Source organism: Syngnathoides biaculeatus, chromosome 7 (assembly GCF_019802595.1).
Source record: "Syngnathoides biaculeatus isolate LvHL_M chromosome 7, ASM1980259v1, whole genome shotgun sequence".
Taxonomy (NCBI): Eukaryota; Metazoa; Chordata; class Actinopteri; order Syngnathiformes; family Syngnathidae; genus Syngnathoides; species Syngnathoides biaculeatus.
The window spans coordinates 18861611-18884021 of record NC_084646.1 but is presented as its reverse complement, the minus strand read 5'-3'; the positions used below and the strand labels follow the sequence as shown (position 1 = coordinate 18884021).

General features: G+C 42.2%; 1 protein-coding gene across 3 annotated transcripts; it reads left to right on the top strand.

The window, feature by feature from the left end:
* The first annotated feature begins 9053 nt into the window (after positions 1-9053).
* LOC133503976 (intestinal-type alkaline phosphatase-like) lies at positions 9054-22202 on the top strand. Of its 3 annotated transcripts, none has more exons than XM_061826037.1 (11): positions 9054-9296; positions 9740-9865; positions 13015-13130; positions 14201-14375; positions 15233-15333; positions 17585-17719; positions 17818-17893; positions 19585-19719; positions 20074-20265; positions 20359-20475; positions 21410-22202. In XM_061826037.1, exons 1-11 carry the CDS (start codon positions 9203-9205, stop codon positions 21682-21684), a joined length of 1542 nt encoding a protein of 513 aa, XP_061682021.1. In that variant the 5' UTR covers positions 9054-9202; the 3' UTR covers positions 21685-22202. The 3 variants fall into 3 exon arrangements, with proteins under 3 accessions (XP_061682021.1, XP_061682020.1, XP_061682022.1); XM_061826036.1 differs by having other exon boundaries at positions 15161-15333; positions 21410-22201; XM_061826038.1 differs by lacking the exons at positions 9054-9296; positions 9740-9865; positions 13015-13130 and adding an exon at positions 13926-14109 and having other exon boundaries at positions 15161-15333; positions 21410-22200.
* The last annotated feature ends 209 nt before the right edge of the window (positions 22203-22411 follow it).

Here is a 22411-nt window from a genome sequence, read left to right as displayed (position 1 = left end):
CACTTGGGTTCAAATCCTCACCTATGTGGAGTTTGCATGCTCTCCCAGTGTCTGTGTGGGTTTTTTTCTGGGTACTCCAGTTTCCTCACACAAAACATTCATCGTCGGTTTGTTGAATATGCTATATAATGAAAAATTAACTGAAATGAGGTTGCACACCTTCTTAAAATTGGGGAGGTTCCTGTTGTCAGTATTGACCGGTCACATTCATTCAATTTAGAGTCCTGAGTCAATCTACCACGCTTGGGCTGTTGAAAGACTGTCCGGAGAAAACCGACGCAGGCACAGGGAGAACATGCTAATTCCACACAAGTGAGCCTGAGAATTTAACTTTGGTCCTCAGAAATGTGAGGCAGATGTGGCAACCATTCGCGCCACCATGCCGCCCCTCCTAGAAAATGGGTGAATCACAGGCAGGTATGTGTTAACTCCCATTTATGGTGAGTTCGAATATGATTGGTTCATTCTGGACACAGCCACACCCCAAGTACTAATAATAGGCTGTGTACAATGTATTTTTCCCCTCCCAAAAAGAGTATTTTCTTTTCATTCCAATTGGAATTATAAGGAGTCATGTATGTTCTACATAGGTTACATCAATGGTGAATAAAATCCAGAGATGATAAATCTCTATCTCATTTTTTTAGATCACAAAATGTTGGCATTTGAACAGCGTTATGTAGACTTTTACATCAAGTATATAAAAAATGTGCAGCTCCTCTACATTTCCCCAATGAATTGCTACATGCTTGCCTCCCTGCAGGATTCTTTTCTTCTGGAATCTCTCTGCAAATGTGAAAGGTCTGTAGACTGTAATGAGGGTCTTTGATGTGAAAGGGATCGAGGCTAAGCAGGGAGCTTATTCGTGAGGGAGGCTGGCAAAGAAAATGAGGGAGTCAGGTAAAGCACGGATGTCTGTTGATTAAAATTCTCTCGGGTTTTTTTCCCCACTGAAGTTCAATTCCCCGACAATCCTTGATACACATGAATTCATTTCTCAAGTCATGAGTTAATACTTTTGAATCCAGTATGATTATTATCTTGCTTTGTGATGTTTATATCCTTTTTTGTTCCGTTGTTCTACTTTGTTTACTCTAAACTCAGATTTAAAGATTCCTTGCTGTGAAAATTGCCTGGAAACACTTTTGATGCGATGGTAGTCAATAGGCCAAAGCATTTCATGATATGATAGAGTTTGTCAAACAAGTTTTTACCTTTCTTTCTTTCTTTCTTTCTTTCTTTCTTTCTTTCTTTCTTTCTTTCTTTCTTTCTTTCTTTCTTCTTTCTTCCTTTCTTTCTTTCTTTCTTTCTTTCTTTCTTTCTTTCTTTCTTTCTTTCTTTCATCAGGTGAGGACAACCGAAAAGTGGAAGTCCATATGACCAAGACTTGCATCTGAAGATGTTATTCATCTCCTGTATATTGGACTGCTGTCACAGCTATCACCGTCTTCTTTCTTGGCCCAGTCTTTCTGCCACATTTTTCACGCATAAAAAAAAAAAACACTTTTTTCCACCCTTGCCAACTTTTTAAGTCCCTTAGAAAGATTTGGCTCTGTCCTGGTGGCTGTGTGGTCTGGCACCACCCACACCAACACGTATATTCTTTCTTCAGCAACCTTATATGAAGCATCGCCTTCTATGACATGTAATTTAGACTTAAAAGCCAACATGTTAAGACCACTGAGGAGGGAGGTAGATTTTGTATTTATAACATTTATAAGTGACAAGACAAGAGTCTGGCTCAGGATCCAAGTATGTGTGTGTGTGTGTGTGTGTGTGTATGTATATATATACTTGCTGCAGTGTAACGAGACTACGACCGTGAGTACCTGAGTTTTTTTTTTTTTTTTTTTGGTCTATAAAAGTATCTATACACAGAGTATACTCACCTGACCTAACACTGGGTTGTATTTTTCAAGGTAATCAAGGAGACCTGTTTTGAAGATATAGACAACATCAAGATGACTTTGGTGCAGGCGCTGCGGGGAATCTTATAAAATTATGAATTGTACATGAAGGGGTAGGAAGTGTTTTAGACTGTAGGGGTATCACTTAGAATGGGAAAACTTGGAGTTTTGGGCTTGAAATGTAGGGATGTATGTCCCAATGTAGGGACTTTCTGACACACCTCAAAAATTATAAACACAAAAAAGTCACTACGTACACTAAATGCAAATGCTAAGTGGTACCAGCTGTGCGGAAGGGCTTTCACTGAATATTATCATGGCCTAAAAACAAGGCCATAAATGAAGGCACTTCGTCAACGTTTGCTGTATACTGCATGTGATGTACAACAAACCTTTTACAGCACAACATGCGAGATACTGATTTATTGTAGTTTAAATAAAAATAACACTTGAAAAGTTGCTTAGCTTTGTGATCTAGAACAGAAGATCCTGATAGGCAGTCCAGTCTGCATCCAGACTCAGACACCGACTATAGGGACTGACCTAGATTCTTTACACATATGTTTGTAATTTAACCCGCAACATCTCATATGAAATTTATTCTCTGTACATCAGAGGCTTCTGATCATTATATGTGGGGTAGTAGAAACTGTTTATTGTGAAATTGCCTTTTGAAGGTCGAAAATGATAATTTAATAAAACCGTCATTGCCTCGTGAAAAGCATGTTCCTGTCGTGGTCCTGCCGGTCCAGCCCTGTCTGTGCGGGTACCCGCGCGTTCGCGCTGATTGGGAGGTGGACGCCTGCGCCTCATGCTGGCTGATTGGGCCCAGTGTATATAGGCGACTGGTTCGGCGCCAGATCGTCGCAACTCATGGCCCGTTCCAGCACTCCCGTATCTCTGATCGTATTCCCGTGTGTACCGACCTCCGCCTGTTGTCTGACCGACCCCGTAAGCCTGACCCCCTTGATACTCCTGCCTGCTTTGATCGTTCTCCCGTGTACCGACTCCTGCCAGCCCGCTGACCTGCTCTCTACGCCCGACGTCCTGACTATCGCTGCTGCACCTGACTGCCTGCCCGATCCCCAACCTTGGTATAATAAACGTTTTTCCAGAATTACATCTGCGTCTCCCGACTCCTGCATTTGGGTCCCACCTTCATTTCGATGGGTCGTGACAGAACGATCTGGCCAAAACAGGACCCAGCAGGAAAGACCCGGCGTCACCGGGACCGACGCAAGGTAGACCGACTGCCGGAGGACCAAGCCTGTCCGATCCAGGTAGGCTCCATGACGTCCTCCGCTTCCGTGTCACACACTCCGCCGGCGAGCTATGAATACATCCCGACCACGACCCGTCCAGCACCTCATATTCTTTTGGACTCTGATTTTTCGGACTATGAGGAGGACCTTGATTTGTTTGACCGGCTGCCTGACTACGACTCCGATTATTTCGACTACGAATCTCTACACCCGATTTCTTTGTTTCACCTCCAGCTCCCGAGTGTCTTCGCCCGGTAGGTCCGAGTTCCCCAATCCGTTTCTGGGATTCCACTCCCTTGTTCCTCCCACTGCACGGCAACAAAGACAGCATCCTCGTCCACCCACTCCTCACCGGCAATGGTTAAACCGGCAGACCTGCAGCTGGTGATGAAGCTTCCAGCCCAGAGGGAGGAGTGGCCGCTGAATCACGAGGTGTTCGGAGATAGAGCGGCAGAGGTCCGGCAAGGATTAGAGAACCAGCTGAACTACGCTTACGTCGCGGTCGCTACTGACTCGCTGCTGACTCAGGTTCATGGATCCGCTACCAAGCAAGGGTCATGTCGCTGTCGCAACGGATCTGCTGCCGAAACACGCCCACGTTGGAGTTTCAACGGACTAGTTACTGACTTATGCTCACGCGGCAGTGGCAACTGATCCGCTACCAAGCCAAGCGCACATTGCAGTGGGAACGGATCTGCCGCCTCACCATTCCCACGTCACTGTGGCAATGGATCCGCCGCCACGCCATTCCCATGTTGCTGTATCAACGAATTAACTGCAAGCTCACGTGGCAGTAGAAACAGATCTGCCGCCTTGCAATGCTCACATCGCGGTTTTGACAGACGCGCTGCTGATCGATTCTCATGTCACGGATCCATCGACTCCTCCCCCAGCCGAGCCCACGTCGCGGATGGCAGCAGATTCACTACCGTGTCACACTCACATCACGGTGGCGACAGGCTTCTGGGTGACCATCGAAGGAGAAGGATGGAATTTGCTATCGAAGATGGTCCTGCCAGAGCGTCCGCAACGTGTGTTTTCCCAAAGAACAGGATTCAGAAACGTAGTGCAGAGGGCTGAGTTCCGAGGATGGAAGGAATTCAGATAAAGATGAGGAGAGCTATTTTCCTCCAGTTAAAAGGGGGAGGACGTTCCTCAAGGCTGTTCCCAATGATGCAGTAGTGCTAAGGCGAACAACAAGGGAGCAACAACGGAGCACTGTGCCACCTGTGGGGGTTCAGGAGCCACTTTCCAAGCCCCATGTTGCTGTCCAGGAGTTGGCAGTGCTGTCGCCGCCTCATGTTCTAGTCCAAGAGGTGGTGATGGCGCCGCGTCCGCCTCACGTTCCTGTCCAGGAGGTGGCGAGGGCTCCGCAGCCACCTCACGTTCCTGTCCAGGAGGTGGCGAGGGCTCCGCAGCCACCTCACGTTCCTGTCCAGCAGACGGGGGCGAGGGTTCCCCAGCCGCCTCTCGTCCGTGTCCAGGAGTACCGGCGGTGAGGGTTCCCCACCCGCCTCTCGTCCGTGTCCAGGAGTACCAGTGGCGAGCGGGCCGCGGCCGTTAAACACTTCTGCTTCGTCGGCGAGCAGTCTGAGACCGCCTCACACTCCTGCTTCAACGGCGACCGGTCCGAAGCCGCCTCACGCTCCTGCTTCGACGGCGACCGGTCCACGGCCGCCCCCCATTCCTGCCATGTCGGTGACCGGTCCACAGTCGCGCCCCGTTCCCGCTTCAACGGCGACTGGCACGCGGTCGTTCCACGCCCCTGTCTCGACGGCAACAGAGGATGGCGACGGCTCATTGGCATCCTCACATTCCTGTCCAGCGGACGGCGGCAACAGTTCCGTGGCTGCCTCTCGTTCCTATCCAGCAGACGGTGACGACGGTCCGCGGTTGCCCCACGCTCCTGCTTCGACGGCGACTGGGACGTGGTCGTTCCACGCCCCTGTCTCGACGGTAACAGAGGATGGCGACGGCTCATTGGCATCCTCACGTTCCTGTCCAGCAGACGGCGGCGAAGGTTCCGCGGCCGCCTCACGTTCCTGTCCAGCCGACGGTGGCGAAGACGGTCCGCGGTCGCCCCACGCTCCTGCTTCATCGGCGACCGGTCCACAGTCGCCCCATGCTCCTGTTTTGTCGGCGACTGGCCCGCGGCCGCGTCTGGGGAGGCCTTCGTTCTGAGCTGTTGCATGCCTTGTTATGGTTTCTGCTTCGCTGTTGGGTTCCTCACTGAGGGCGTCCACCCGAATCGGCCCGTAGGGATCCTGGTGCTTGGCGTCCGGGTCGTCCTCCTGACCTATCCACCCGGACGCCTCGCGCTTGGTGGCCTGGATGGCCACCAGACTGGGGTTGGGGGGGGGGGGTTTACAGTTTCCCAGCTTTTATTGAGCCAAAACACCTATTTCGTATTTGGAAATCTCACGGTACACACACATGCACACATACACACACACAAGCACACCCACACACATGCACACCCAAACACACACACAGTGCACTATTATTATTTACTAATGTATTAGTTATTTGGGATAGGCTCCAACACTCCTGTGGAAAATGGAATTGAATGGTATTTACGCAGTATAAAATCTTGGGCCTGTTCAATTAAACAAAAGATGACATACTCATAGAAAGCCATGGGCCCACAGGTTAGACCAGCGTTGGTAATTTCATAGCCCAGCGGTGAAAGGCAGTTCTGGATATGGGCGGACTGCGCCATTGTGGGAATGTCTGCAGATGACTTAATTCACTGCTAGTCAAAGTGGCTCCACTCATTGCCTTTAAACGTGGTGCAGTGCCACCGGTGTGGCAACAGACAATGCTAGCAGGTGACAATGAGTTGGGGACAATCGCTGGTGACTTTAAATTATTCTGAGGACCTCAGTATCTGTCTAATTGTGATCCAATCAAATCCACTAAAGTAGATGGTAACTCTTGTTAGACCTGAGGCCTACCTTGTGCAAAGATTTAGGAATGGTCTCTTTTTGTTTAAATTTAGACCCACTTTCAGCCAATAATATGACACTTTGTCCGGCCCATCAGTAAGGCCACACCTTCATTGTGGCAGAAAACCTAAATTGGGTCAGATTGGTCTGCCAAATAGTTGTTTCTATGTGCCCTGTGCTTGGGTGGCAGCCAGTTTAGAGTGTACCCCACCTCCTGCCCAAAGATAGATGGGATAGGCTCCAGCATTCCTGCGTGTGTCAGGTTTACGCAGCCTTTGGGACACTTCCTCAGGGACATGGTCAGTGGCGTGTCCTGTGATAGCATCCGGTGATAGCCAGGCTCACGTAACCCGGGACATTTAAAGTACAATTTCTCAAGGAAGGAAGACAAGAGGAACTTCTAGCTCGTGAGGAGAATGTGGGATCTGTCTCTTTCACAATCTCCAACTCGTTCTGTCCACATCTCCACGAATCCTCCTTTTTATTCTTTAGCGTGGTCCACATCATAACAAAGCAAACATGACAAAGCAACTGTGACAAAAATAGCCAATGTGAGTCTTTTCAACGTCTTCATCATCCTCTGGAGATCGTCAGTCTTTCTGTTGTCCGCTGCATCCCTGTCTGGTGTTTCCATGGCACCTAATGTAACTTGATTGCATCACATTATTTAAACATATCATAGCAAAGTTTCCATGGCACCCAATGGGCCTCTTGATTGCATCACATTAAGCAAAGAAGAGTTAAAAAGAACCAAGAGAAAAAATATGGGCTAACTTTATATCCAATTAATCCAACACCTTGTGTGAATAAGCAGTTAAGAACATGGATGGGTGTTCTGCCTGTCAATATATGTTGCTGGCATAGATAGGAGAGCAAATCTACATTTTTAATATGTAAATAAATTTTGGACAAATACAATATATGAAATAGGATAATTTCCCCCGATGATCTCTTCTGGCACAGCAGTGTGCCATAGCACTTGTTTGTGAGTCACTGGATTTGAAGGTCTACCTTTAAGGGGTTTCACATTTTCATCTGGAGTTTGCATGGTCTGCCTGTGCTTGCTTGTCCTCCTTAGGGTACTCCATCTTCGTCCCAAATTCTAAAAACATTTTATGTTTAGGTTAGTTTATTTAGTTTATGAACAATGTGCAGATAAATTAATCTATATCGACAGACATAAAAAGATGCAGTGTGGAGTTTGCGACCTCCTATGTTCCCTTTGCATATTCTTCCCGTGCTTGCGAGTAACGTGCATTGTATGTTAATTGAAGACTCTAAATTACCCATTGCTGTGACTGTAAATGGTTGTTTGCCTATGTTTTCCCTACGGTTGCCTAGTGACCAGTTCAGGGGGGGTCGCCCAGAATCAACTGGGATATGCTACAGCCTGCTCGCGACAATAGTGAGGATAAGCAGTGTGGAAAATGAATGGATGGATGGATGAGAAAAGGCTTGCACCAGATTTAGCACTATGCTAATTTCCATATGTAATGCAAAAAATTAAAAATGTAGACAAAACAAATTTGTGTTACACAATGACAAACTCATAAACTGTATGACAAAAATGCATCATAGATAAAACTATCAAAGCATAGAGTGCATGAATCGTGACAATGAAAAAGGGGGCATATGAAAAATAACCAGTTCACAGTTGAAAATATGTTGTCTATAGGTGTGTCATACAGTAGGCGTGAATGGGAGTGTGAATGGTTGTCTGTCTGTGTCCTGCAATTTGATGGATGGATGGAAGTAAGGGTGGGTGGATATGTTTTAGATAAAAACAGAAAACTCAAATTACTATGGTAAGATTTGGCTGCTGGAAAACCACCAGATCATAAAACGAGAGAGTTTACTGCCACTGTACAAGTCCTGACAGCTGCTCTAATCTCTGTCTTTATACACCTTTGCCTGGATGGATGGGCCACAGTGTAAACAGCCAACAGCTATTTAAACTTTTACAGGGAGATAATTCCACTTTCCCAGCATATTTTGGACATTCTCTCAGGGGTCAACCCAAAACGAATGGACAGAAGAACATGCTTTGCAAGTTACTGTGTCATGCTCATGCATGCCGCCAGTGGTATTCCCAGCTCATGTGGTGTTGGCTTCTTTTACCCAAATCACAGCTTTACAGTACAGTTGAACCGCACTTTTGACTAAGCACTTGACTAACCATAAAGGCTTGTTGGCAACGGCTGTGAGGCTGGGAGAAAGAAGAGATGTTGTAATGAGGTTCACAAGGTAAGAGTCCTTCGCCTGAAATGTGATTCCTTGGGCCATGTTGAACAAGAGTCATCTCAAATCACTTCATTTCACACGTTAGCGTTTGTGCTTGCGCAGAGGAGAAGCATTTCCATCCTCCAGGCAGTCTGTGCTAACTCATGGGAGAAAAATGCTAAACATGGGAAAAACAGCCAAGTTGATTTGGTGAGAGGGGAAATACTGGTCTGTTTTAAATGCAAAGTTAGAGAAGGGGGGTGCAAATGGAAATGCGACCATTTTCCACTCCTGAAGCGGAGCACATCAAAACTCAATCATTCTCAAGAATAGCATGGACTGTCTTTTCAAAGGACAGGGGGAAGAAATGGAAAGAGAAATGGTCATGATTGGTCTTGAGGTGGATGCCAAAAAAAATGCTGTTTGCAGTTTTGCCTCCTACTCATTTTTCTCCTATGTTTAAGCCAGCTGCATGCTGCTGGTAGACATTTACCACATCAAGGGCCCATTCAAGTTTCTATCACTCGGATTTGTGAGAGGGGAGAAAGGGAAGGACTGCATTAAAGTAACCCCTTTAAAACAATAAAAGGAGGGTGGAGAGGGGCTGTGATGCTACAGTACTCCTGTGTGGTCTCTGACTCTCTCTCTCTCTCTCTCTCTCTCTCTTTCTCTCTCTCTCTCTAGTTCCTCCTTCTCTCACATTCTCTCCAAGCCTATGAGCTGGCAAAGGCCCTTACTACACACCCTGCGGGGCTTTAAAAAGGGAGGTCTCACACTCCATGCGCTTCTGCCTTTTTGGCTTTGTCGTTTTCTTCTGAAAACCAGTTGTCTCCAGCCTCTTCACTCTCCAGGTCATATCACACCAGGGATGCAGACGCCACATCATTGGCCTCAGAATCTCCCACTCATTCTTCTGGGAACTATGTTGCTGGCAGGAGATTGGGCTGCTGTGGAGAGCCAAGGTGAGGAGTCAACAAGGATACTAATGGTCCCTGTGGTTGGGCTATTTCTAGCCCTGTGTGTGCAGATGCAGGTAAACTCAACATGGTAGATTGGACAAACCAGGGTGTGTAAGCAAAGAAGGAGGTCAGCAATCCTGCTGATGGATACAAGTGGTATGGAGCATATTTTTCCAACTGTGTTTCACTGTTTATTGAAAGTGGAGAGATGTTTCCTGTTACTATTTCTGTTTAGTATATGTGTATCTGAATGGATGAAAAATCTTTTAATTTGCATGCATTCAAGTTGAAATGCACAGCAGGTGGGTAGTTTAAGTGTAACTAGATCGTTCTGTGCACTAGACTAGATGGGAAAAACACAAACATTCCTAATATCTTCCAATATTGTTAATATCAATCTTCATGCCCTACACATGCATTTATCCAATTCTTGGTCATCTTCACAGTCCTGTACGACCATGAAAGAGAACCAGCTTACTGGGATGCCCAGGCCAAGGCGACACTGGATGCTGCATTGAAACTCCGCCCTCGGGAGTACCAGGCCAAAAACCTCATCTTGTTCCTTGGAGATGGTAGAGTTAATTTTTAAAAATATATTCCGTCAGAAAGCTAATGCAGTCTTGTTGGGGTGAATTTAAAAAACAGTATACCGGACTGCACGATAGAAGGGCGGAATTTTGAAACGAAGACAATTTGTAAGTGTGGGTAGTCGATAAGTACTCATTCACATAGGATAGATTTGGATGGAATAAGAGATCCATGTGCCTGAGCTCAGCAAGAAAATGAAAATGACAGCCAAATGACTAACCATTTGGAACATATTGTGGGAAGTTAATTGAGGTTCAGTGTCCCAGTACCCTGATTAACAGGATTAAGGCCAAAAGATATGACTCTTGGTGGAGTGATTGAAAAAGGGTAATATGAAATAATTGCTGGCCCACCTGAATATGAAGTCCTCCTGAAGGATACAGACAAAAGTATAGCAACACAATGCCATTGTACCTATAGCCAAACCAAAAAAAAAAAAAACAAACATGGACTTTATCTCCACTTGGGAGATAAAACCTCTTCCACAAATCTGGGAAAACAAAAGACAACATAGGGTGAGTCTGTGAGAATATTTATCCAAAAAAACAATCCAAAGAGCATTTGTCTTTTCAGAGGTCACTGATGTTGGACAGGTGAACATCAGGCAACCTCATTCGCTGCTGTTGTTCATTACAAATATATTTGATGAGGTTGAGAGTCTGGGCTCTCAAGTTCTGCAGCATCAACCTCATCTAATCGTTTCTGGATAGACCTTACCTTGTGCACTGCGGAGTAGTCACGCTGTGCCAGAAATAGCCGCTATCCAAATTGACATTTCCTTTGGGGGTTGAGGAAGTTCTTAAAGAATTTCTAATCTCTATAGTCTATTTTACATCTTAATTTTGGTATAAATGCAGTTAATTGGTTATCACTATAATTATTTTATATCCACCAAACTGACGAGTATTTTGTTGGAAAAAAGGAAGGGTTATGATTAAAAAGATCCCAATAGCTGGTGTAGCGTAAGCAATCCTTTATATTCATCGGCCGGCCATACAATGTAAACGAATAATGACGTTGCATTCAAAGATTACCAATTGTGTCAATCAGGGATGAGGACTTTTTGCCGCAGGAGTTCAGGATATGGAGCGACAATTCAGGTGGCAATGCCGAATACAGTGCAGCAATGCTTGTCAGATTAAATTTCCAAGATGTGACCTCTTTCAACAACGGAGCTCAAGTGATGACTCTTACCAATGGGAGAAAAGTTCTAGGTTGGAACGGCATATTAACCGCAGCTAGGCATTTACATTTTATATATTCATTTATTTTAGGTGTTTCTACTACAACAGCACCTGTTTTAAATCAAAGATTTTCTGAATGCTCATTGATGAGTTTGCTTTGTTTCAACAGTAACACAATGATGTTTTTGTATGCATTATGTTAAGTCTGAGTTCTGGACATCATGATGGGTAGTTAACCAAAAAGACAAAGTATACTATTCACGTATGGATCAGATACATTATGATTGTCATTATTTGTATCAAAACACCAGTTTTTATATGAGCAAGTCTTGAAACAGACTTAATAGACAGAAGTAAATAAGCCTTAGTGTTTGATTAGAAATGTTTGCTTGCAATAATTGCATGAAGTCATAGAAATCAAATTTTTGGAGTCTTCTTTTGTCATGCTTTTCCAGACTTTTAGTGTCACCTCGTTCGATGTTGTTTATTTCCCTTCTGTCTCTTCTATTCCTTTTGATAGGATGATCTCCTGCATCATCTGCTGTACTTCTCTTTGTATTTTATAGTTCCTGCAGTCTTGTGCGAACACCAGATTGTGATACCTCTATTCCTGCTCTGTGGCGGTTATTGCGCCCACTTTCTTTACAGCTCTCATGATGTTTCTGTCATCATGTTCTGTAATTTTCCTTGGTGTACCCATGCGACATCTGTTACTTTGTAAACCAGTGGTTTGTTTGGAAATTCTAAATGGTTGTACTGACGATGGGCAATATTTGTGCAATGACTGATTTTTCCATCTTCTTTATTCTTTACAGTTGGTGTTTTTTTTCTCTTTTTTTTTTTTTTTTTTTACTAAGACAGCTCTAACTGTTTGGTTTTCATGTTGTTTCCACTTCTACCTGATCTAAATGTAGTGTTTAAGGGTAAAACTGAAACGTGAAACGCACATAGACATTCTATTCATCCATCCATCTATCCATCCGTCCATAAATCTATCCATCTATTTTCTGAGCCACTTATCCTCACAAGGGTCACGGGAATGCTGGAGCCTATCCCAGCTGTCATCGGGCATTAGGCAAAGTACACGCTGGAATGGTTGCCAGCAAATCGCAGGGCACATGGAAAGAGACAACAGTCACACTCAGCAGTAGCACAATTTGACACAAGTTATTCTTTAAACAGTGGTCTTAATACTTGGCAAATACTGCTCTCTGTGAAAACCACTAACTAAAATGTGCAGGTCCATTTGCATTTTTGGTTGATGTTCATGGCATTCCCTATGTTTACTTGGAAGACGGTCAAATCCTCTTTTTACCTCAGTTTGACAGGAATAGTCTGAGTTCTTCAAACAAACATTTTTTTTCTTTTCAAACAAGGGGGAAAATGTCTCGTTTTGCTTCTGGATGCTCATAAACTGAGGACATCTTTGGAAACTTTCAGAGGTCAATAAAATTATTATTTGCAAAAATAAACAAAAGAATAACCTGAAAATATAAGTAATCATCATCATCATTCTTCCAATTTTAATAAAGTCTTCAAATGTGTCATTAATAAAAATAAATTACAGTAATATGCATCTAAAAAGCATGTTAAAAATAATTAGGATTATACAGCTATGCATAATATGCCATTATGTTCTTTTTAAACTAAGAAGTGGAAGCTATGACTGATTTGGCTTATTCAAGTAGTGTATGGCTACATTCTCACAAAACATATTTCCTTTTGTGACCTTTGATTTTGGAGCCCGTTTGCCTCATTCAAATATCCTTAGATAAATATTCAAAAATTATTTACGTGGGCCTATTCTTATAATTCGTTATCTTTTAGGCACAGTGTGAATTTATTTATTCATTATAATTTAAACACAACAGTGATAAGAGGATAATCAGTCAAGGAAGCAAAACAAAATCAAACTGCAACTCAGTAAATCGGCAATTATTGCCTTCCAGGAATGGGAGTGTCCACTGTGTCAGCAGCTCGGATTCTGGAAGGCCAAATGGAAGGCAATGCAGGCGAGGAGACAGTACTGGCCATGGACACCTTTCCATATGTGGCACTCTCTAAGGTCAGAAGTGACAACACATTTAGGGCTTTCACAATCAAATCTGTTTAGAATTGATTGATTTTTCATCAACCTATTATTGAAGTCGACCGAAGCCTGGTACAAACGTAAAGACACTTGGCCTGGTTTTGTGCCGATTTCGCTCTTTCACAAGCAAACAAATGAAATAGCAAACAATCTTAAGTCATTAAAAATGATTTTATAAAATTGTCCTTAGATGTGAAAGAGTGGATTCGTCCGGATTTTAGGGTCCAAAGCAAGTCGGGGCAGACTATCACAAGTAAGGATTTTTTTTTCCCCCAGCTGAGAACATAATTATAAATTGACACCACATATTTAAAAAATATATCAGAGAAACAAATATTTTTCTACTATCATGTCCTGAAAGGAATTTAATTCATCCCTCGCTGGCATTGTACATCAAAACGGAACATTATTTTTGTCAAGACAGCTCTTTGGATCTCATTAATTTGTGCAAGTGACCAATTCATTTTACTTTAACCACAATGTGGGTGGTCTGGGCCGATGTAATCAGTACATTATAAAAGGAAGCTCAGTTGGTATTGTGTCTTTGTGTACATTTTTATATGATTAACCTCTGTTACATGTTGCCTCCTCACTAAAACCTCAAACTGGGTAAAGGCCACAATTTAAGTCAAAATGCTGACATTGTGGCAAAACAAGAGAAAATGGGTTGAAGGTAGGATCAAAGTTGAATCCAGCATCATAAGTCTTTAATTATGATAATCATAGAGAGAAGGAAAGTTCAAAGTTATAAATATTTTCTGGTGTGCTAAGGCTCATCTCTCTTTATCAGAAATATTCCCTGCATCTTATTTTTTTAATGCAACTCATGATAGGGTTGCTTTTTGGTAGTGCAGCAAGAAAAACATATTTTGAAACGGAGAGCTAACTGACATACCAGCGCAATTAAAAAAAGAGAGGTTCAGCAAAAATGAAAATCTCTCTTACCATTGTTAAGGTTTGCTAGATTGACAGGTATCATGGATTTTTTTCCCCCAACTTTAGTTAGAATGTATCTTGTTTACAGCAAATCTATTTCTTCTCACCAGACCTACAGTGTGGATAAGCAGGTGGCAGACAGTGCTAGCACAGCTACAGCGTACCATTGTGGAGTGAAAGCCAACGCCAAAACTGTTGGATTGAGCGGCAACGCAGTGGCCTATGAATGTAACACCACTTTTGGCAATGAAGTCTACTCCGTATTGCGACGCGCAAAAGCCAAAGGTAAAGGTTATATAATAGAAATGCATGTGTCGTGTAATGGAATGGGTCAGAAGGTTCACGTGATATGATTCTAATCTGCATTAAGAAAAGGAATAAGACAATCATCTGATAAGCAAGTTACTCTACTAACAATAGTTAAAGTTCACTTTTCAGAGTAAGGCTAACTAGGAGATAAATTTTTATTTTGCTTATCAAATGTCTGGAAGCGCTATTAAGCAGTAGTTTTCATGATGTTGACCTAGTCCTAGAGTATGATTGTTTTTTTATAGCTTTTTTAAAATATAGCCTGAGGTGTATTTTGGTTAAACCTTGGCAAATTAGGAATACATTGCATAGGCAAAAAAGAACAAAGCTATACTGTATTGTTATTGCAGCAGGGACGCTGCATTCCGATTTAGTGCCGACTCCACATCCATTTTCATTGACTGTCTATTCCTCTATTCCTCTATTCCTGATGTTTCGATGATCTGTTATTTTCAATGAAGACCTGAAACAACCCACACACCGCATGCAGATACCTGCAAAAGCACACTTTATTTACTTTGTCCAAGTTGTCTGAAGCAAGGCTGAATTTGGTTTTCCCTTTGTAAATTGGATCTAACATACAACACCAATTCCCCATATAAAGTTTGAAAGATACCATTGTCTTTTTAAACAAGAAAGTTGATCCACTGACTAAAAAATCCCCAAAACAAAACATTTAGGTGGCAGTTACTTTTACCACGTCAGCAGTGTATTTGCAGGTAAACACAAATAACAAACCATATTTTGTCTTCACTGTGCAGGTAAATCTGTTGGTATTGTGACAACCACTCGTGTCCAGCATGCATCACCAGCTGCTGCCTATGCCCACTCAGTCAGCCGTAGCTGGTACAGTGATGCGGATCTTCCCGCTAGTGCACGTCATCAAGGGTGTGTGGACATCGCCACCCAACTAGTTACCAACGTTGACATTGACGTGAGATAATCTCAGTTATTTTTTTAAAAATATGCATGAGGATTTTACAGTTTAATTATTCTCGTCTAAAAATTATGAGCCATTGTTTCGAATGTGGAATTGCATAAGGTGGTCTTACGGTTCCGGACCTGCCTCAGAGTCGAAATGATTGGGTGGTGACCACCTCATTGTGTACCTCACCTCTTCCCCAATGTCAATTGAAAATAAACTGCAGACAATGGACCTTTCCGACTTGCGATCTTAAGATCCACTCCCTTAGCTACAGTTGCCATGTCCCACAAGCTTCCAAAATGGCGACTGAAGAGAACAGGTTTGAAGTCGATTCTCTATCGCTTATTCCAGATAATATTGCCGTATGTTTTCTGCCAAATGCGTCAGACTTGTGCAAGAGAGTTCTACAGAGAGATCTCAACTATTTCACGCAAGGATATGTACACGGAATTAAGATTTTGGACAGAGCAGGACGCAATGTCAGAGTTACAGCAAAATGTTGTGGATCGATGCAAAAACGTTTGACGTCTCACAAACTTCATATTGAAATCCAACAGGATAAAATAGTGGAATTGTACTGCACGTGTAAAGCAGGGTGAGTACATTTTACTTGGAAAGATCATGAGTCATATCATTGTAGTCTCTTAGTGACTCAGGTTCGATTTGCATTTAAATAATGGTGATTAACTCTGTCAGTACCGTAGTCACCAGATGAAAAAATTTGACTTGTCTCGTAATCGAACCCAGTGCTCTGTCTTAAAAGTCTGATGTGATACAAATAGGCAAATAGACATTTCTCTTGCGTGACATCACGCATTTACGTATCCCTAACCCGACTCCTCGGCATAAAACATTACACACCTCATTCAGCAGGTCAGTGATACACTAACAAAGTGAAAGTTATTCTCCTGCAATTTATAAAGCACTGATAATAATTAAATCAAACTCAGAGAAGATACTCTCCCTCTTTAACCTTCGAACATGCAGCCTTGTGTTTGTTGATATTGTTCACATTTAGTTGTATGTGGGCTCTTCCGCAAGCCTTAATTCATCGTAGACATTTCGTCAACTGTGTTTTAGGCTTCGGAAAATGAATCAACTGGGCCCCTTGTAACCTAGCAAGATATCTTTAATCAGAATTGAACGTTCCCCAAGCGCATCTCAGGACCATTTTCTTTGTAACATTAACTTTTCCAAGCGCACGCTACTGACAACCAGTATTTTTTGTGGGACAACATGGCGGCAGGGCCGTGTCAACAGGGGTTAAGACAATGTGGCTATCTGATTGGCTATTATTGTACGAGTGAATGACAGGTCGGAAAGGTCCATTGATGGATGGATGTAATTTCACAGATATGTTCACTCTTTCTTGGTATTATAGTGATTTTTTTTGTCACATTCATACTACAGAAAAGACTTTGTATGATGTTTATTGTTAAGCAGTGAAGGTGAGTATTATTTTATGGTTCTATTTTCCCACAGTGTAATGGGTGTGCAAGGACTTTGATCTGGTTAAAGGCTCAAAGGACATGGGATAGACAGTCAGAAACATGCAGTATTGTAATCATGAAAAAGCGGTCTTAATGCATTTCATTATTTATATTATTGGTGTTTATTAAGCCGTGAAGTTGTTGGTGCACATGTCTATGCAAAATTTGACTAAATACTGCGAATATTATTTGCATATTTGTTCACAGTGTTCAGGCATGTTACAAATACTTGCTCAGTTGACATTTATGTCTATCAATTGATCCAAATCTAGCATACAACAGCTTGGTGTTCAATTTTTTTCCATTTAAGCCATCAAAAGAGCACCCCTTCTAAACACTCCTTTGACTAACGTCATCCAGGAATTCTTATTTAATGTCCTTTCTTGGCGCTTGGTTTTCTATGCGTACAGTAGAGGAGGAATAAGTCATACTGAAAAATATCAAACAACCTGTTAATTGTGAAAAACAATCATACAGTTTGAGGTTTTTTTTTCTTGTATAAGACACCTAATCCTGCTTGGCTCAAATTGACATTCAATATCTTAATCTCCTTTGACACGGACTTTGCCTAATAGTGCCATAAACGTGAAACTGACATTGTACGTACTGCCTCATCGGTTCATATAGGTTATACATTAAAATAAGTGAAATACCATAACAAAAACCAGCATCAATCTCTTGAAAAACTGTTTTTATTTTAATGACATAAACAATGGTGCAGTGCTGCATCAATGTAAAAAGACTTCTATAATACAGTATGTCCTTTTAAGGTGATCCTCGGAGGAGGGAGGATGTACATGACACCAAAAGGCACTTCAGATCCTGAGTATCCAACCTCCAACTCTCGCAAGGGGGACCGTAAAGACCGGAAGAACCTTATAAACATCTGGTTGAATGCTAAACCTGTAGGCTGACTTAAAATCCCTTTAAAAATACCACACTTTCATCACATTCAAAGAAATAAACGTAGATTGTCTAATGTATGCTCTAATGTGTCTTTCAGAACAAGAATTCACACTATGTTTGGCACAGGAATGAGTTTGATGAAATAAACATTAAAACTACTGACCGGCTCATGGGTGGGTAACTTTTAACTTGCACATATATTGAGGCAATACACAAGCTTATACTTTGTACTACTATAAAGTCATTCGACACATATTCTACATGTGTCCAATATTTGCACATCTAATCTATGTCCAGGCTACCTCGTTGTTGAGAGACAGAATTCCATCTAATCTTACAATGTGAAACCTTTGGAAAGGTTCTGAAACAAAACGGCAACTTCCATCTTAACAGCTATATGAAGTCATCAAAGTGTGACACCGTCAATTGATAGCTGCATGTCATTAACTCTTACTATGGTGATAAGAAGCCAAGGGCACGTTTCTTGCTCTGTCGAAATGCACTGTGCCTTCCGTTGGCCAAATCAACAACATTCTGAGAAACTTTGAAAGAATTTTCATATTAATGTTGACAACAAAGCTGAGTATTCAGTCATTCTTCATTAACTGGCTGTTACTCATTAGAAACATTTGGAAGCATGTGTTTACGAGGTTGTTACATCAACATTTCTGGTAACTTAACCCTATACTTTGCATTTGTACAAACAGCCCATTTATAACTATTTATAGAGGCACCGCTGGCGGTTGGCTCTCAGTACTGGACGCTAGTAGTTCAATGTTCATTTTCAGCCATTTCAGATTTTATAACACTATGGGAGAATACCATGGGCCAAATGTCGGCTTACTGCATTTTCAATGTGTTCTTCTGTTGTCATCATAGTGCAACACGATCGAAACTCTCCTCGTCCCTGCCTGTGAACGACTTGGCGTTTGCAGCCAACTCCTGCTGAAGTCACCTGTTAACAATTGCTATATTTACAACATTTTCCCTTGCATTCACTCTGCTGTGTGTGTTTCCACCAGCTAAACCTTTTGGGAGTTGCAAAATTAATAAATAATTAAATATCCATCCATTTTCAACACCACTTATCCTGTTCGGGCTCACGGGTCACTGGTGCTTATCACAGCTGACTTTAAAAGTCAGATGCAGACTACACCCTGAACTGGTCATCTCATATATAGACATGGACAACCATTTGCACTCACATTCACGCTGTCACTGAGTGGTAAGTGAACCCAAGCTTCCCGCCCCAAAGTTAGGCAACTGTAGCACTACACCATCAGTGAACCAGTAAATAAATACAATGAATAAACATTCTTTTATACATTTATAAAATCCATTTACTTTTTAAATCAAATGTCAGTGCTTGGGGGCACGGTGGGTCAGCTGGTAAAGCATTGGGCTCACAGTTCTGACATCCCGGATTCAATCCCAGACCCGCCTGTGTGGAGTTTGCATGTTCTCCCCGTGCCTGTGTGGGTTTCCTCCGGGCATTCCGGTTTCCTCCCACATGCCAAAAAACATGCAACACTAATTGGACACTCTAAATTGCCCCTAGGTGTGGTTTTGAGTGCGGCTGTTTGTCTCGATGTCCCCAACGATTGGCTGGCAACCAGTTCAGGGTGTACCCCGCCTCCTGCCCGTTGTTAGCTGGGATAAGCTTCTGCACTCCCCGCAACCCTTGTGAGGATAAGCCGCAAAGGAAATGGATGGATGGATGTCAGTGCTTTTTCTTCGGTTTTAATATCTGGCATATGTTTGTTCAGTCATTCTTTTCCTTGTCTAAAATGTACATGTATGTTGAAATATTTGAAATACTACTCAAAACAGCATTGAGAATCTCACCTTTTTTTGTGTGTTTCAGGTCTTTTTGAGCCAAAGGATATGAGATTTGAGGTTTTCCGAAATACCACCCGTGACCCGTCTATTGTAGAGATGACAGAGAAAGCCATTCAAATCCTGAGCAAGAATCCAAAAGGCTATTTTCTTTTCGTGGAAGATGAGTAGTTAATACTAACTATATAAGAAGGGTGTCTCATGACATACTGGATCTTTTGGAACTGATTACCATACAATTATAAATAAACATAAGGCTGTGGACCCGAGAAATATCTAATCAATCAATTAGCCAATTTGCACTTGGCTCAAATTCTTGAGTTCTTAACTCTTCATCTTACCAAGAAATTGAGAACATTCAATACTTCAACTGTAGTAAAGGTTCATGTTTGTAGCTAAAACATGATTTGGAACTATTGACATAGAATAAACGTATGTTAATGGCGAAACGTAGGGTTAGGCAGCATAACAAATCAAAATGAACTAAAATAATCCATTCTTTCTTGTTTCCCATTACGAGGGAGAATAGATCACGGACACCACGATGGCATAGCCAAACTTGCACTGACGGAGGCTGTGATGTTTGACCGAGCAATTGAGCGAGCGTCACAGCTGACCAGAGAATCCGATACATTGACCGTTGTCACAGCTGACCACTCTCACGTCTTCACATTTGGAGGCAACACACCCCGCGGAAATCCAATCTTTGGTATGAATCATTTGAATTCATGATCGGTTTGACGAGTAAATTAGGATTTTCATCGACCACGATTTTTTTTTTTTTTTTTTTTGTGCAACACAGGGCTCGCACCAAAAAAAGCAGATGACCAAATGCCTTTCACCAGTATCCTGTACGCAAATGGCCCTGGTTATGTGCATATAAATGGAACCAGAGGGAACATCACGATGGTGGATTACTGTAAGGACATGATAATAACTTTCAGATGCAGAACTTGTCTGCGCTTGGGTGTATTGATTTAATTACAGCTTGCTTTTAATCACTGGGACCTTTTTATAGGATTCCCTGTGCTGTGCTCTGTTTCATCTCCTCTGTTTAAAAGTGCAGTATATGTAACTATGAACTATTTATGTTTCTTTGTGGAACACTGGACGTGCACTGACCGAGTTCCCGCTTCTCCTGTTCTGCACCATTTGACTCAGTCATTGCATAAATTATACTGTATGTATATTACTCTTTCTAGGGACTAATACGTTTTATAAGCCCTCAATCTGCCTGCCAGAAAAAATAAACATAGTAAAACTATCTGTTTTGACAGCCACACTACATCTGGTACCTTGCTTAACTTGTGATTCAAACTGAGGGATTCCTTTGTAAAATGTGTTATACTGCATTCGTCTCGAGAATTTGTAAACTGGCCGATTATTCTGATAAAGGTATGCTTTTGCTTGATATGTATATACTTATTGATAGATGATTCACTTGTGGAAAATGCTTTTAAAAGAGAGAGAGAGAGAGAGAGAGACACAGAGAGAGAGAGAGAGAGAGAGAGAGAGAGAGAGAGAAAACACACTGTTTCTGCAGTCCACAGATGCAGGGACAGCTGTGCATGAGTGTCTAAAAATACATTGGGTCCAAGAGGTCCCATGTTAAATTTCTCTGACTGGCATAAAGACATGGGCTAGGGTTGTGAACGAGTGGCACTGGAATGGATCAATCATACTTGCGCTGGCAAATGAGGCTCGCAATTATGGTTGAAAATCCAAAACGGTTAATTATTCTATTGGCAAATGCAAATTTTGACTCTGGACAAAGATTTACGGTGTTTCTGTGTTTTCTTTGTGGTTTTACAAGGGTAGCTCTCAGTTACATTTGCCTCTCCTTTTATTTGCAGATGATGAAGAGTACATGCAGCAGGCAGCCGTCCCACTTGATGCTGAAACACATGGTGGCGAGGATGTCGCCATTTATGCCAAAGGCCCCATGGCGCACCTCTTCCACGGAGTGAAAGAACAGAACTATGTGGCTCATGTTATGGCCTATGCTGCCTGTTTGGAACCCTACAAAGAGTGCCCCCCACAACCTCATTCCCACACGTCTGCTGCATGTGTGAGCACACCCTCAATCCAAATGTTTGGATTGATCAGCCTACTCTGGGTGTCCAGATGACATCAACACACAAAACACACGCATCAGACCACGCATCTATGATAATGCAAGTACCCGGGATGCTTGCGGCAGACACATTTGGCGATAAAGTAAATGTGTATATCCATCCATTGTATTTTAAAATTCAAGCAACTATTTTATTTCAAGCAATATTGTCATATTATGCTGGCAAGAAGAATGTGCTAGTCAGGTTTCTGAGGCTGACACAATAAGAACTACTTGAAGGCCACAAAGAGGCTGAAGGATCGCTGTTCAGTTTGTTGATGGACACATTGACACTGAATGGAGCACTGGACTCTGAACCGGGGGCCATCTTGCCATGCAAAGCTGGAACACCAATCCCCCTTAAGAATTTAAAAAATGGTACTGTTTGCCTTTCGAGGATTTTAGGATTATTTTACTTTAATGTAATGGTGTCAAATCAGAACATCATTGGCACCATGCTTCAATTTGTTTTGTTTTTTTCAAGTTGCTGTTACTCATCTACTTTAATTTTCCCTGAATGTATTTTCTATGCAAAATGTATTTTTATACACTTTTTTCAGATTGTTTGATATAATAATAAACAATATTAATGGTGCCTTAACTATTCATTTTGTTCTTTAAGCTTGCATATTATTGATCATTGGTTAGTTATGATAATCAAGTAATTGGTTTCCACCTTTTCTGTTGGATAATATAAATGGCAATTGTCATTGACTGATAGTATATATATATATATATATAT